Below are 14078 nucleotides of genomic sequence, written 5' to 3' on the forward strand. Positions count from 1 at the left end.
AACCCACTTAAATCCGGCACTGCCCCGGAGGCACCGTTCACACGATGGAGGGTTCGGGTTCGTCATTGCTTTTTTTCTCAAAATAAATTCCAAGATTAGATGTAAGACTTATCATTGATTATGTTTCTCAGTTTAATTTTTATTGATGATTTTCAGTCTGTAAAAAGTGTCTCGTCGGTAAAAGGTTAATCTCGGTAGCAAATGTTTAATCAAAAATCTATCTTTAGACGTTGCGTTCAACTTTGATCTTGTGCAACAATTCAATTAAGCCCCTTATAGTGAATATCAATGGATTTTATATTGATTTCCCTAATCGCCGATGTTGAGAAAATATCAGCTCATGCTTTTCTATCCTTTCCAGGATTGTCCAAACCAGCGAATATCAAGGATGCGCAGGATGACTACGACTATGAAAATATGCAGAAAGATGATGGAGATGACTACATCTACGATGATGACGAGAACCTAAGTGTAGACAAATCTTACAACACAGAGTACAACAGAGTTCCCCAGGGCCCGCCACCAGTACTTGAGGTCCTTGAGACGGAAGTTAATGCAAAACCTGGAGAGACAGCGAGACTCGTATGTCGGGCTAAGAATCTTTCAAGTAAGTCTATTGGGAAAGAGGGTTTTAATATCTCGAAATATTGAATATTTAATTACTATTTAGATACGACTGTTGTTTCGTGGAACTTTGGCGATACCCTGCTGACTATGGGACAAAACAAGTTATCCAGCAACAATAGGATTAGTGTAGACCGGGATACTTCCCTAATAATTGAGAATGTTAACCAGTCAGATGATGGTCTTTACACATGCAAAATTTTCCCTCATGATCTCTCCATGAAGGTCAAGCTCGTTGTGTCCAGGTAAGGCTTCTTAGAGCAATATCTTAAAGATCCATATCGTTTTTTAAAATATCTACTGGAAATTCGACAAGCCTACCTCATGGCGATTTTCCTACGCATACTTTGACTCTCTTAAAATTAAGAGATTCACTGGATTCAATTTCAAAGTACTGACAAAGTCTTCCTCTCCAGATCACCCAGTGTCAGTATCTTCGAAAGGGAAACTGATGTAAGTGGCGAAAACAGGACATACCGAGAAGGCGATAGGATTATCCTGGAGTGCCGATCAAAGGGAAACCCTGAACCCACAATTAACTGGTCATCTCATGGACTCCGCCTAGATCGCGTGGATGGAATCACTGAAGATAAGGGAAAATTGGTCATTGAACGAGCAGAACATCATCACTCCAGGATATATCAGTGTCTGGCTACCAACGGGATTGGAGAACCAGCTCATGCTACCGTCACCATCAACATTCAATGTAAGAATCTCTGAAAGCAAACCAAGGGTTTTCACTAAAGTTCCAATTGAATTATCCTTGTTGCAGACTCACCTAAGATCACAGGACACAAGCATGAATTTAACACTGGCGAAGGCTATGATGCTGAGCTCTTCTGCAACTTCAAGAGTGACCCAGCTGGACGAGGAATGTGGTCAAGAGACTGGAATTATGTCACTGAAGGACAGAAGTACAGAATTTCCGAGCAGACTCATGGTCATCACAATAGGACAGTGCTGCTAGTGAGGAAGGTGAACAAGAGTGATTTGGGCTTCTACCAGTGTCTAGTGGAGAATAGCCTAGGAAGGGATACCAAAAACATCTCCCTGATCTACGAGCCTGAACCAGCTCATTTCGATGGATATGAATTGCAAGTAGATCACCTGGTGCTTCTCAACTGGACCGTGCGAAGTGTTCAGCCTCTGTCTGAGATACTGCTCTATTACCAGAAGACCAACGACAAACAGTGGACCAGTGTGAAGCCCATTGTCGCTGAGAAGCACAAAGAACATTCGGGAATATGGGTGTAAGTAGAAATTTTACTTAATGATAACAAATTGACTATGAAACTATACACGATCTTTAGACAAGATTTTTAATCCTTCTTCTTGAATAAATCTGATTAAAAAAAAAGCCCAGATGAGCTTATGATAGCTGAGATTCTTTACAGGTGACCTCGAAATGCGTGCAACTCGGAATGCGTGAAAATTCGATTGTGAGTTGAATTTTGGGGATAAAGAATCGCGTCGAGTAAACTGTTCTCGGCAGTCGAAATGGATGAAATTGGCTCGACGCGATTCTTTACCCCCAAAATTCAACTCACAATCGAATTTTCACGCATTCCGAGTTGCAGGCATTCCGAGGTTGCCTGTAAAGAATCTCAGCTACCATAAGCTTATCTGGGCTTATCACTGGTCGTTTTCTATTTTAAATAGTCTGATTGGGGAATACCAACAAAAGAAAAGAAAGTTCATTGAAAACGGTTAATAAACACTAGTGGTCCGGTCCATATGGGAATAGTAAGGGTCGGGGTACAGTGGGTTGGGGTAGAGACGGATGGGACCCATTATTAGAAAGATCTAGCTCTCAGATACAATATATGCTAAAATTTCATCGAAATCCCTTTATAAATACAGAAAATGCAGTCCGGTCAAGACATTTTTGATTATAGCTCGGGTCAGGGAACATCGAGGGAGGAGTGCGACCCACCGTTGGAAAGGCCTCGACCCCAGCTACAACATATTAAAATTTAAAGAAAAAGCATCGTTCAATTTTCGAAATATTCGAGATCGATTAATCGAAGAGCTAAGCTCTCTACGAGAGCTTTCCAAAACACCAAAATTTTTCGAATTCCGATAATTAGAAGTAAAGATATGACCATTTGAAACTTAAATTTCTGACCCCTCTAGCTCGGGTCAGGGGGGTCGGAGGGGGTTAAGTTTGGTATCGATTGAAAGCTCTTAGGCCCTGCTATAACATACTAAAATTTTAGCCCGATCGTTGCCATAGGGGCTGAGTTATTGAAAAAAAAGCGAAATTTGGGGGTATTCCAAAATGGCGGAATGGTGGGGGAAGTGGGGGGGGGGTGGATCTGACATCATCAACTTATAGCGGCCCGACGATATTTAACCTATGCCGAAAACCGCTTATCGATATCTCTTTCCAGGGACATGACGTTTCCTATGTTTCCCATATGTTTCTAGCGTGCCGAAAAAACTTTTGAGTTTATTCGGTGTTTTCTGTCATTGAGGAATGAATTAGCAAAAAATACAAATACAAAATAAAAGCCAATTTAATATGGAATTGGCAACCGAAAGCCCCAAATTGGCAACCTACGTAGTTTCGGAGATATCTCGTGAAATGTGTACGAAAACAGGGAAAACTTTACACTAAAACTGGTCGCATTTTTCAGAGCTAATGTCACCCCTGTGTCTCTTTCCGTTCTCTCTCCAGAAGTGGTTATACAACGGACGGACGGGACGGCCACGAAAATCGATTTTTGTCGCATATGATTTTCGTGATCTATGAGTGTCAAAACGTGTACATTCCAAATTTGGGCCCGATCTAACCAGGTCGGTTTTCACCTGTGACCACAAAAGCTGAGATTGTAAAGAATCTCAGCTAAAAACAGATTGGAAAGTTCACCGGAACTTTTGACTTATTCTTATGACCCAAATGGACTAATCCTACATTTCCACTTTTTTTTGTTTGTTTATTTTTTATATTATAGTAAGATAGATGTTCTTTAAGGACCTCTAATTGATCGTCATATATAAGTCCTCAGTGTATGGCAGTTTAGGATTCATTTTTACTGCCAAATTTTACAAGCCAAATATATTCAAGGATCAGCCTGAGTCTTTTTGTGCTCTTATGCCCTAGACCACTTACGACTTAAGCCGAGAGACGGCTTAATGTAATTATAATCAAAATAATGATAAAATAACATTTTCTGTTCTTTTGCTAGGCAGAATTGCAAGCATATTCTTTCGGGATAAACCTCACAATTCTGAAATAACTTTGAAATCTTTTCCAGAGAATTGATCTTTTTGACCTTAAATACTTTTAAGATCTCTTTGGTTTTAAATTCAGAGAAAGATGATTTCAAACAATTTCGAAATTACAAAAAAATACAACTTTGAGCTTGTTTTTACGCTTTTTACTATAAGTAATTTCCGTTCTGTCATAAAAAAAACTATTCTAAATATGTCTATTATTATAACGGCGTTATCACACTTGCACATTAAAATTTTAATGTGATTCACATTAATTGTCGCTTGTGAGCATCCAAATATGTTATTTGTGTCTTTGAGTCACTTAATATTTGGGGTTTTTCTATTTATTGATAAAGACGTGGACTTGGCGTGCAAAAATAAGTTTAAATTTACCTAAAGTATAAATATTTTTCACATTAAAAAATTAAACAGAAAATCGCATTAATTTTTCGCATTAATGCTATAAATCAATTTGTATCAAATTTTGCGGGCCAAGTCTACCTTTTTATCAACAAATAGATCAAATTTTGAATATAAAATGATTCAAACACACAAATTACACATTTGGACTCTCACCAGCGACAATTAATGTGAATCATATTAAAATTTTAATGTGGAAGTGTGATAACACAGTAAGATAAGGTAGTACGATAATTGAGAATTTACGTAAGAATTGCAATATGAAAATGCGTAAATTAAGGAAAACGGTGAGGCTTTGACGGTGACGGTGATCATTTGACCGTCAATGTGATTCTGCCCTTAAATAGATCAATTAAGCTTTATCAATGGAGTGTGTATAATATTAAGAGGATGAAGTCTAGCACAAAAATTTGATTAAAATAATAATTTTTTGTATTAAAAACTACTTTAACTCTTTCCGGACCGCAGCATATGCTGCAAGCCAATTTCACAATTTTTTAATCAAAAATATCTAAGCTCAGGAATTAATTGAGGTCCTACCAAAAATATCTTACATTTGGACATCCTCATAGTTTGTAATCATCCAAAATAATTGAATTTTTCTCAGTTCTGAATAATTAAAAAACACTGTTTTTCACTGAATATTCATATGCTTCTTTGGGTACTCAGAGTCCCAAAAGAGACGAAAGAGTTAAGCATTACAATATTCACAAAATCTTTATTTTTCAACAGAATTCAGCATCGTGTTCAATTATCTCCTGGAACGTGGCATGCTCGAGTCAAGTCCCGAAATACTGAGGGATGGTCAAAGTATTCAGAAGCTCAGCAAATCAACGTCCCCACAAGTAAGTAAATTAGTCCTTATTTAAAAAAGGAAAATAATTTTAAAGAATTTTCTGTAGTTTTTTGCACAAATCTCGCACATTATCGATTCTTTTTCTACGAATTTTTCTTCGAGTTTTTGATGATCTTCCCGAGTGTCATTTTTGTTTTATTTTTTTACAATGATTTTTATTAAATATTTTTCAGTATATACTGACAGTGAAGATCAACTTTTCGAAAAATTAGGTAAAAATATTCTCCCTGAATTCTACTTCATCACATTTTTTGCACTCTTTTCCTTTGTAGTTTTTCTTTTTTTTGTATTGGTGGAATTGTGTGTCTTTCTGTCTTTCGTGTGTTTTTTGCTGCTTTATTTTTAATTGTTCTGTATTTGTTCTTTAGGTTTTTTTTTGGGACTCTAATAGTAATATTTCTGTATTTTATCAGATTCAACGGAAACGAGTGGAGCTACGAGGATACTTTTCGGAGGATTCCCATCCAATTTGGTCACAATTTTAGTGGCTTCTGTGCTTTTTTGTGTTCGATGGACCTAAATTTGAGGCCTTTGATGATTTGTAGTTCAAACTAATGAGATACCAGAAATACTAAAGGAAATTTTATGGAGAAAATGTCACATGAGAAAATTGTGTAAAGCTTAAAGATTCTTCCTTCTCTCTAAAAACAAAAAAAAAAAAAGAAAACTGTTCTATCGAAGACGTATAAATGCCATAAAATCTCCCATTTCTTTTCTAACTAGAACTATTAGCACGTAAAAGATTCGTTTTTCACGATGAGCACAAAAAAGAATCGTTTTCAATTGTTGAAAACTAAGTTTATAAATTCTGTGTAAATTATTTTTGATGATAAAAGTGTCTGTTGATTCTTTTTTTTTAGTACACAAGATGTGGAGTAAAAATATTTAATTTTTGCAAAGTCCTGTCTTCTATTCTGCTAAACCTTTTTTTTAAGTGTAAGGCCAAAGTTATTCTTACTACGATATAGACATTGTAATTTATTGATATATAAAAATAAAAGTAAAAGTTTAATAGCGGATTTGCCTTTCGCACAGAGAAAATTAACAAAAAAAAAAATCGATGATGGGGAATTTCTCACTCAAATTCCTTCTTTCTCTATAGATAAAATTAAAAAAAAATACAATAGTTATAATAAAAATCAAACCAAAAAATTCCTTTTGAAAATAATAAGCCTTTGAAGAGATATTGCAAATGTTGCAGATACATATTTTCCGATAAATTGTAAAATTAAAAGAAAAAAAAAACTAAAACCGAATTGGCCTTTAAAACGATGACCACAAAATAAATGAGATTGAGAGTGCCTATTTGAAAATTTTACCACTTGAGAGATAGTGCATAGAAATTGAAGAAAAAAATCTCGTGTATTTTGAGAATAATGTACAGAGGTAAATAGGAAGAAAAAAAATGAGATTTTTCAGTATTTTTTCATCAGTGTTCTCTTTTTTTCTGTGACGAAAAACAGTCCTTTTAGAGACAGTGGCAAACTTTTCAGTGTTGATAATAATACAAAAAGAATATCAACAAAATGTACTTTAAAAGTGTCATATATAATTTAATAAAAGAAACAGAAAGAATATTTTGTAAATTACTTTTTAAGTACCTACATATACAACACTTTGTAATGTGTTTCTAAGTTAATTCTACTCAAAGTCAGATACGGTAAAGGACGATGATGTCAGCAGCGTTATTTGATTAAAGAATTGATTGTTTCATACGTGAAGTATGAATAAAAACGCTTCTATTCAATAAAAAAAATAGTTTACTAAAACTGAAAAAAAAAAACCTAAGATGCCTGATGAAGAATAACTTGGCTCTGTAGGGGAGACCGGGGGCACAATTAAACAGCAAATGATAAATATTTCAATAACTACGAAAGGCGTTTACTTTGAATAAATAGCAGTTCGCTCAATATGTGTTCTTGGGCAAACTAGAACATCCCACAATGTCTAATTCAACATCTGGCTAATCTGCCCCAGTCTCCTTTATGTGATTATATAGAGAAATGTAGGCATGGTTCGCACAGAGTGAACCTTCAAACGATGAGAATTTTCTCTTTGTTTGCAAAGAGCTGACCTACCATTTCTTATCTCATTTTATGAGCTTAATAATGATCTATCTTATGACTAAGAAATGATGAACTAGATCTTTGCAAACAAAGAGAAAATTTCCCAACAAGCAAAATAGCTGTCTTATAGAACCAAGTATTAGGCAAGTCTTTTAGTGCACTTTTAAAAGACTTAAAGTGAAAATTTTCTATGGAAATTCCTATAGCGGCTCTTAAGATCCTTAAGAGTGCGCCACTTTACTTATAGTAATCTCAGTAATGGAAGCAAGAGCGTTACAAGTAAATAAAAAGATTTTTAGTTCTATAGTGTCTCACTTAGAGAATTCTACAAGACCATTTTAAGAAAAAAATGCTGCTTGGGTTGCATTGTTTGAAGGTTCACTCTGTGCGAACCATGCCAACATTCCCTAACCGAAAGGCAATACATTAAAATTAATTAATTTAATGTATAAAATTAATCACAATGATTAAGTACGGTGCCCTATTTTTCAATTTTAGTACACTGTTTTTTTAATTAATTATAATAAGGGGAGGCGGGTCTACTTTGAGCTATGGGGCTACAATAATATACGATTTTTTCGCATATTTTTGTAAAGAAAATTGAATCTGGTCATAATTTAATTCACATTTATAATTGTTTTTTTCTTTCTAAATTATATTACGTTAAAGCCCAGTTTCATTTAGAAAATGCGCAAAAATCATATTTCAATGTAGGGGAAGTGGGGCAGCTTTGAAAGTGTTTTTTTCTCCTATTTTCAAATGGAATTGAGCCTTATATTGTAACTTAGCTTCACAATTGGTTTGATGAGCTAAATTATATCATAATAAGATCCAGTTTTATTTAAAAATATGATAAAAGCTCGATTTCAAAGTTAACCCAATTCTAAGGTGTCCCACTTTTTTCTAGCCCCACAGCTCGAAGTAGCCCCCCCCCCTCCCACTAAACCCAAAAAAAAAATACGCAGAAAAAGAGTAAATTTTCACATTACCAATTAAAAAAAATCATTTATAAAATATTTGTAATTAAAAAAAAATCATTATTTAAACAAAAAGCAAAATTGCAGAGATTTTTCAACATCAAATAGATCAATAAATTGTTCTTAATTTCATGAATACCAAAGGAAACATTGTTAAAAAAAAATTAAATGAAAATAGTAAATTTTTGGACACAGAACACTTCTCCCTTAAACCTGTATGAATCTGCCCTTCACGTCCTTTCAGAACTTAAAGAAAATTTGTTACGCAAGTTTCAGAATTGGGATTTAGCCCATTCTTCAAAGGTCACAAAATTTTAAATAAAAAGCAATTTTACTGACTTTTCAACATCCAATGAATAAATTGTCCTTAATATCGAATCTGAAGTCATTTATTCAAAATCTCACTCGATTAGATATTAGACGAGTTATGCCTTGTGGCTAAATCTTGGGTTTGAGGACCGTGTTAAAAGGTCTTCAGACTAGAAGTTTAGCCCAGTTTCCGAAGAGATCGAAACCGTAAATAACAAATTTTAGTGATTTTTCGAAATAGATGATTTGGATGAATGAAGATTTTCCAGTGATCGACACTTTATTTGGGGAAGATTAAAACACTTTTTTAATCTTCCCCAGAGCTTTCGGACCGGATAAGGACCTTCTTCAGTAGCTATAAGGGTATTTTTTATTCATTAAAAAAATTCTCGTACAAGGTTGTTTTTTCGTTGTACATTTTCAAATCTATTCATTCGACTAAAGTATATTTCTTGATTTCCTGAAGATCTGAAAATGTCCAATGCAAAAACGACCTTGTAAAAGAATATTTTTTTTAAATGAATAAAAAATACCCTTAGGGCCGCTGAAAAGGCCCATATCCGCACCGAAAGCTCTGGAGAAGATTAAAAAAGTGTTTTAATCTTGAGAAGATACTATTCCCACTGGCAATCATCGGAAAATCTTCAATCATACTCTAATCACGCCAGTCTAAACGTCCAATAGGTTAATTTGCTCTTCATATTCGATCCCAAATCAAAAATTTTCCAAAAATCTTGCCGGAAATGAAACTAGAGAAGATAAGCCATGTGGGAAAACTTTAGGTTTGAAACCCGTACTAGACATATTATTACAATCACCAAACGATTTTTGGTTCCATGAACTAGATTGGAGCAAAGACATCTCAAAAAGATTGTTTTTTTTTTAAATTTTGATGCAGTTATTTAAAATCAATTACATAACTCGAACGAGAATCTTTATACGGGCTTCAGTTCTAAGGTTTAACCATGTGGCTTAATGCTTTAAGGACGAGAAGGTCTAAAATCAGGGGTCAGAAAAAATCACTTTTTCTGGCTTTTTAGAGCAAAGCATAGGGAAGACTGGGGCAAAGTCACAAATCAAAAATTTCAAAATTCAATATCTTCCAAGATAAATAAGATAACGGCTTAAATTTTTTTTCCATAGATAGATTCCATAGACCTTCTTCAATGTCGTAAGTTTCTTGGAATTCGAACAAGGAATTTAGAAAATAAAAAATATCAAAATTTTCAGCCGAATTTTTGAAATATTTTCCTTCAAGAATATATCAATTATGACCTACTTATTATTCAAAATTTATGCACTGATGATTATTTCCTAAATGATTTAGATTCTTTGAATACGAATCCGCTATCTATTTTAGAATTTTACAAAGATTCTTCTCTCAAGAAATCTTTTCACTAAAAACGGCCCTTTCGGGGTAAAAAGTAACAAAAGATTTGGAGCAAAAAGTAAGAAAACCCGAAACAATTTATGATGTCTCACGGCAAAAAACGTCAATGCCATGTGTCATCGATTGTTGTTTGAATTGGTCAAACGATTTGCAGTCTTTTGTGTGTTTTTTTCCAAAATAGATTGGAAAGCGTTTTATAGTTCAGATAGAGAAAATAGCGTTTTACAAAGGTGTAGAGGAATAAATTTCTAATGAAAATATGTTATCTAGGTTTTTTTTTTTTAATTTACGGAATCAAGTAAATTCTCGTAAGTAATTTCCGTAAGTAATTTAAATAAATAAATTTATCTCGTTAAATTCTCTAAATACTTCTTATTAAGCAATAATTTGAGAACATTTCCATTTAAAATTGAATATTTAAAGCAAATTATCCTGAACATTTTGAAGAACTTTTAAAAATGTTTGTTGTTCACTCTGAATGAAAAAGTTTGTAAAGCAGCCAACCAATTCTTGTTATAACTTTGTCAAAAGGATGTTGTTTTCCAATTCTACAAATCTCACATTTTATAATAAAAAAAACATCATTTTAACGCTTTTAATAAACTTTACAAGATTTATTTGGCATTGATTTTGATATTTTTTTCATTTTATGTATGGAAAAACATGCTTTTGACAAACTTCCTTAGTCAAAATGACAAAACTTTTTATTTTAAGGATTTCAGGACATTTAGAACTTGAGCTAAAACTCCAATTTTAAGTCCTCATTACGAAATTAATTATTTTTGTGAACATATGGCTTAGAAATCGCTTTAGGAACATATATAAAGATTGTATCTTATTTCTCTCAAAATTCTTTCCAGAAATAGGAAAAATATGCAAAAATTGAAAGTGCCCCTTCAATAAACTGCCCAAACTGCCACATCATTTCCTAAATCACATGGCCAAACTTTCAGGCCAGCAGACCGTTCAATATTCAAACAAACTATTTAGGGGAAAGTGCCCATGCTTTACACGGTTCCAAGCTTCATAATGACTAAAGTTTTCTACGTTTTTCAATAAATGTGACTCATCGTATGCATATTTTAAAAACTAGAGGACAGTGTCCTGTTTTTAAAATATATTGCAGTTATATTTATTCAGAAACATAGGAAAAAATAGACATTATGAAGCTTGGGACCGTGTAAAGCATGGGCACTTTCCCCTAAATTTGCAGAAGTCATCGTCGTAAAACTACAAAGACTTTGAGTAGAGTTTGTAAAAGAAAATTTACAAGGAACTCCTTTGTATTACGACTTTAATTTAAGAAATGAAAAAAAATATCTTTCTCAAATTGTCCTAATTTTTTTTTGCTTATTTTGATATAATGTAAATATTAGTTTAATTCTAGTGACAACATTCAAGAGTATAATTAAGATGGAGTACTGTGAAGATGGCATTAAATGGAATGTATTTCCGGCTGATTAAAAAAAAAGAAGAAATTATATATTTCCGAAGCGCTATAATCTTGATTAGGATGCTAAAAAAAATTAAAATAAAAAAAATTCAGCAGTAAAATATACATAAAAAATTATGTAACGAGAAAAATATTGAAAAATAAAGTGAATAGATAAAACAAGACTCACGCAAGATGTTCTTCTGTGTTAATTAATAAAGCCCTAGTCAAGTGTACACGCTTTACCAAAAGCAAAACAGGCCAAAAAATCCATTTATTTACTACGCACGTCAGCTTTTTAGCATTCCTACGTTGGCAAAAGTTCTGTTCTCAGTTAATTGACCCACCTGTGTTTTGCCTTTTTGTAAGATTTCTATCTCTAAAGATTGTAATTATGCCATTTTAATTTGCAATTCCTATAAGTTTTGTGAGACTTTCACTTGGTTTTGATAATTCAAACCGGGCATTTGATTTTCTTTTGGATTTTAATACTTTTTATCATCTTAATTCTTATAGATTTTAGTCAAAATTTAGCTTCTTCTGATTTAAAAAAAATCATCATAATCAGTATATTCTTCTAAAAGTTCTCAACTTGTTTACAAATCTCTCTTAAATCCGTGATAACGCCTATAAATCAAACCAAATTATAGAGCCAAAAGCGATAATTGAATTCAATTCATTCCCATTTAATTGATCATTCTTAACTGATCGAAGACAATCAATGGCCTTCAACTTGTGGCTCAACCTGCAAATTTTGCACTCTCGAAATTCAGACGTGTTGCGTGCGAAAAATGCATGAATTTTCCCACTCTTGGGGAAAAGCAACACTAAAAATTGGATATAAAAGAGAAGATTTTCCAGAGAAGAAGCATCAGTTTATCTCAGTGAATTCTACAAGATTCTTCTTATACTCTGTTTCTTTGTGTAGTGACTTAAAACACAACAAATCAACCAAAAATGATGTCCTGCAAGTTGTACTTTATCGGACTTGTCCTTGTTGGAATCTACGCCACAGGTAAGGCTTTCGAAAAATTCCTTTGATACAAAATTTCTTGGCATTTTGGGCAATTTGAGTGCATTTATCCCTGATGAAGTTATTATTCAACTGAGATACGAGATATCCAGATCAGTCCTCTGGATGTGGACAGGATTTCTTATTGGAAATTTCAAAAATTGGGGATCGAGTACCATTTCTTCTTAATGCACGAATTTACAAACGTGATCATCAGTGGCGTTATTTACCGCGTTGATACGATACTATTACGCCTTAAGCCGATAGAGATTTGCAAATAACCGGGCCATTGCTGTAATAACTCCTCTTGATAAATCATCCAAAACCTCTTTAAACTAAGGATCTCTCAGTCTAGAGATGTTTCCTATTAAGAATTTTTGAATCCAAGCAACATCTTTAAGCCAGAACATTCAAAATCGGACTTTACTTTTGACCAAAAAACCAGATATTGTAAAGAATCTCAAGTAAAATGAGAAGAGTCCCAAAATGGAGTTATTGATTTCAATAATTCATTTCATTAATTACCGGAATTTGACCATTTGCGGTAGGATTTTATGCAAAATCTGAAATTCTAACATCACAATTTTGTGTAATCACCGTTAGAGGCACTTAGATCGAAGAAACTATTTTCGAAATTTCGATGTCGAATACATCAATAGAGTCTTCTAAATTCGAACGCTCGGGGGATATTTTTCACATTTCTCATCTCCCAAATTCGAACAATTTTTTGAAAACTAACGAAATTTACGTGATATTAAATTGTACTTTGAATCAAATTCCCGTACTTTCTGATAAGTCTTAGTAGTAACATACTTTCTCTTCATTTTATACGATCATAATGTATGTAAACATTCAGGAAGGACCACATAAATATGATTTTCATTCATCCAGAATACGAATTTTTTAACATAACCGAACAATTAAGATTTTGAATCCAAACGTCGTTCGAATTTGAGAGACTCTACTGTATCTTGTAATACACAATTTTGTCTTTGATGGAATTTTAGTATGTTATAGCTGAATTCAAGACCTTTCCAATGATAAATTGTATTTTCTCCTGGATCTTCCTTAACACGGGTTATAAAGAGTCAAAGTTCAGAATTTGAATGCTATTTACAGTAAGAGCGGATTACTGTCCCCTGCGTGCGACTTTGACACTCCCTGTTCGTTAGTTTTTACTTGCTTTTAGAACTTGAGGATGATCTTTACCGATCCGATCTATTATGTCTGATCGATCAACATCTCCGGCGCGTTTATTAACCAATTTCGTTTTTATATTCTAAGCTTGCAATAGATAGAGCAAAAGGTCACTATTTAGGGCGGTATCGCCTTTAGAGCAGAGGCGTGCAAGAACCGTTGAAACCAAATAAACGTTAAATTAAACATGTACGTCAATGGTCAAAACGCTACTACAAACTAATTTTGACGTTTATTCGGTTTTAACGGTTTTTGCATACCTACTCTGCTTTAGAATTTAAACCTTAGGCTCTAATAAACTAAACGACAGGATCAACGCACTCATGGAGAGTACAAGCTTATCAAGCATGGGATGCTAAAGTGAACTCGAAGTTCACTTAACTCTTTCCGAACAGTAAAGCGGTCCTTAGACCAAAGGTCTAACTCCAATGGACCATTTACCCTAAATATCCAATCATAATTCCAATATTCCAGTAAATCTTGACTGATAAGAAATTAAAAAAAGACAAAGTCATATGGCTAAGCCTAAAACATAGCTAAACTCAGCTAAAATCGCAAGATTTTGCAACTCAGGATGAT

General features: G+C 33.7%; 1 protein-coding gene across 2 annotated transcripts in view; it reads left to right on the forward strand.

The window, feature by feature from the left end:
- The window catches only part of LOC129802792 (MAM domain-containing glycosylphosphatidylinositol anchor protein 1), a 114098-nt gene extending 107226 nt beyond the window's left edge, over positions 1-6872 (forward strand). Inside the window, exons 2-8 of one of the 2 annotated variants that reach the window (XM_055848886.1) lie at positions 362-607; positions 671-869; positions 1041-1330; positions 1397-1874; positions 4993-5105; positions 5290-5328; positions 5530-6872. In XM_055848886.1, the coding sequence (XP_055704861.1) occupies positions 362-607; positions 671-869; positions 1041-1330; positions 1397-1874; positions 4993-5105; positions 5290-5328; positions 5530-5636 (1472 nt within the window). In that variant the 3' untranslated portion in view covers positions 5637-6872. The remainder of the gene's footprint in view (positions 1-361; positions 608-670; positions 870-1040; positions 1331-1396; positions 1875-4992; positions 5106-5289; positions 5329-5529) is intronic. The other variant, XM_055848887.1, reaches the window with a different exon arrangement.
- The last annotated feature ends 7206 nt before the right edge of the window (positions 6873-14078 follow it).

The sequence above is a fragment of the Phlebotomus papatasi genome, chromosome 2, assembly GCF_024763615.1.
Source record: "Phlebotomus papatasi isolate M1 chromosome 2, Ppap_2.1, whole genome shotgun sequence".
In the NCBI taxonomy this organism is placed as follows: domain Eukaryota; kingdom Metazoa; phylum Arthropoda; class Insecta; order Diptera; family Psychodidae; genus Phlebotomus; species Phlebotomus papatasi.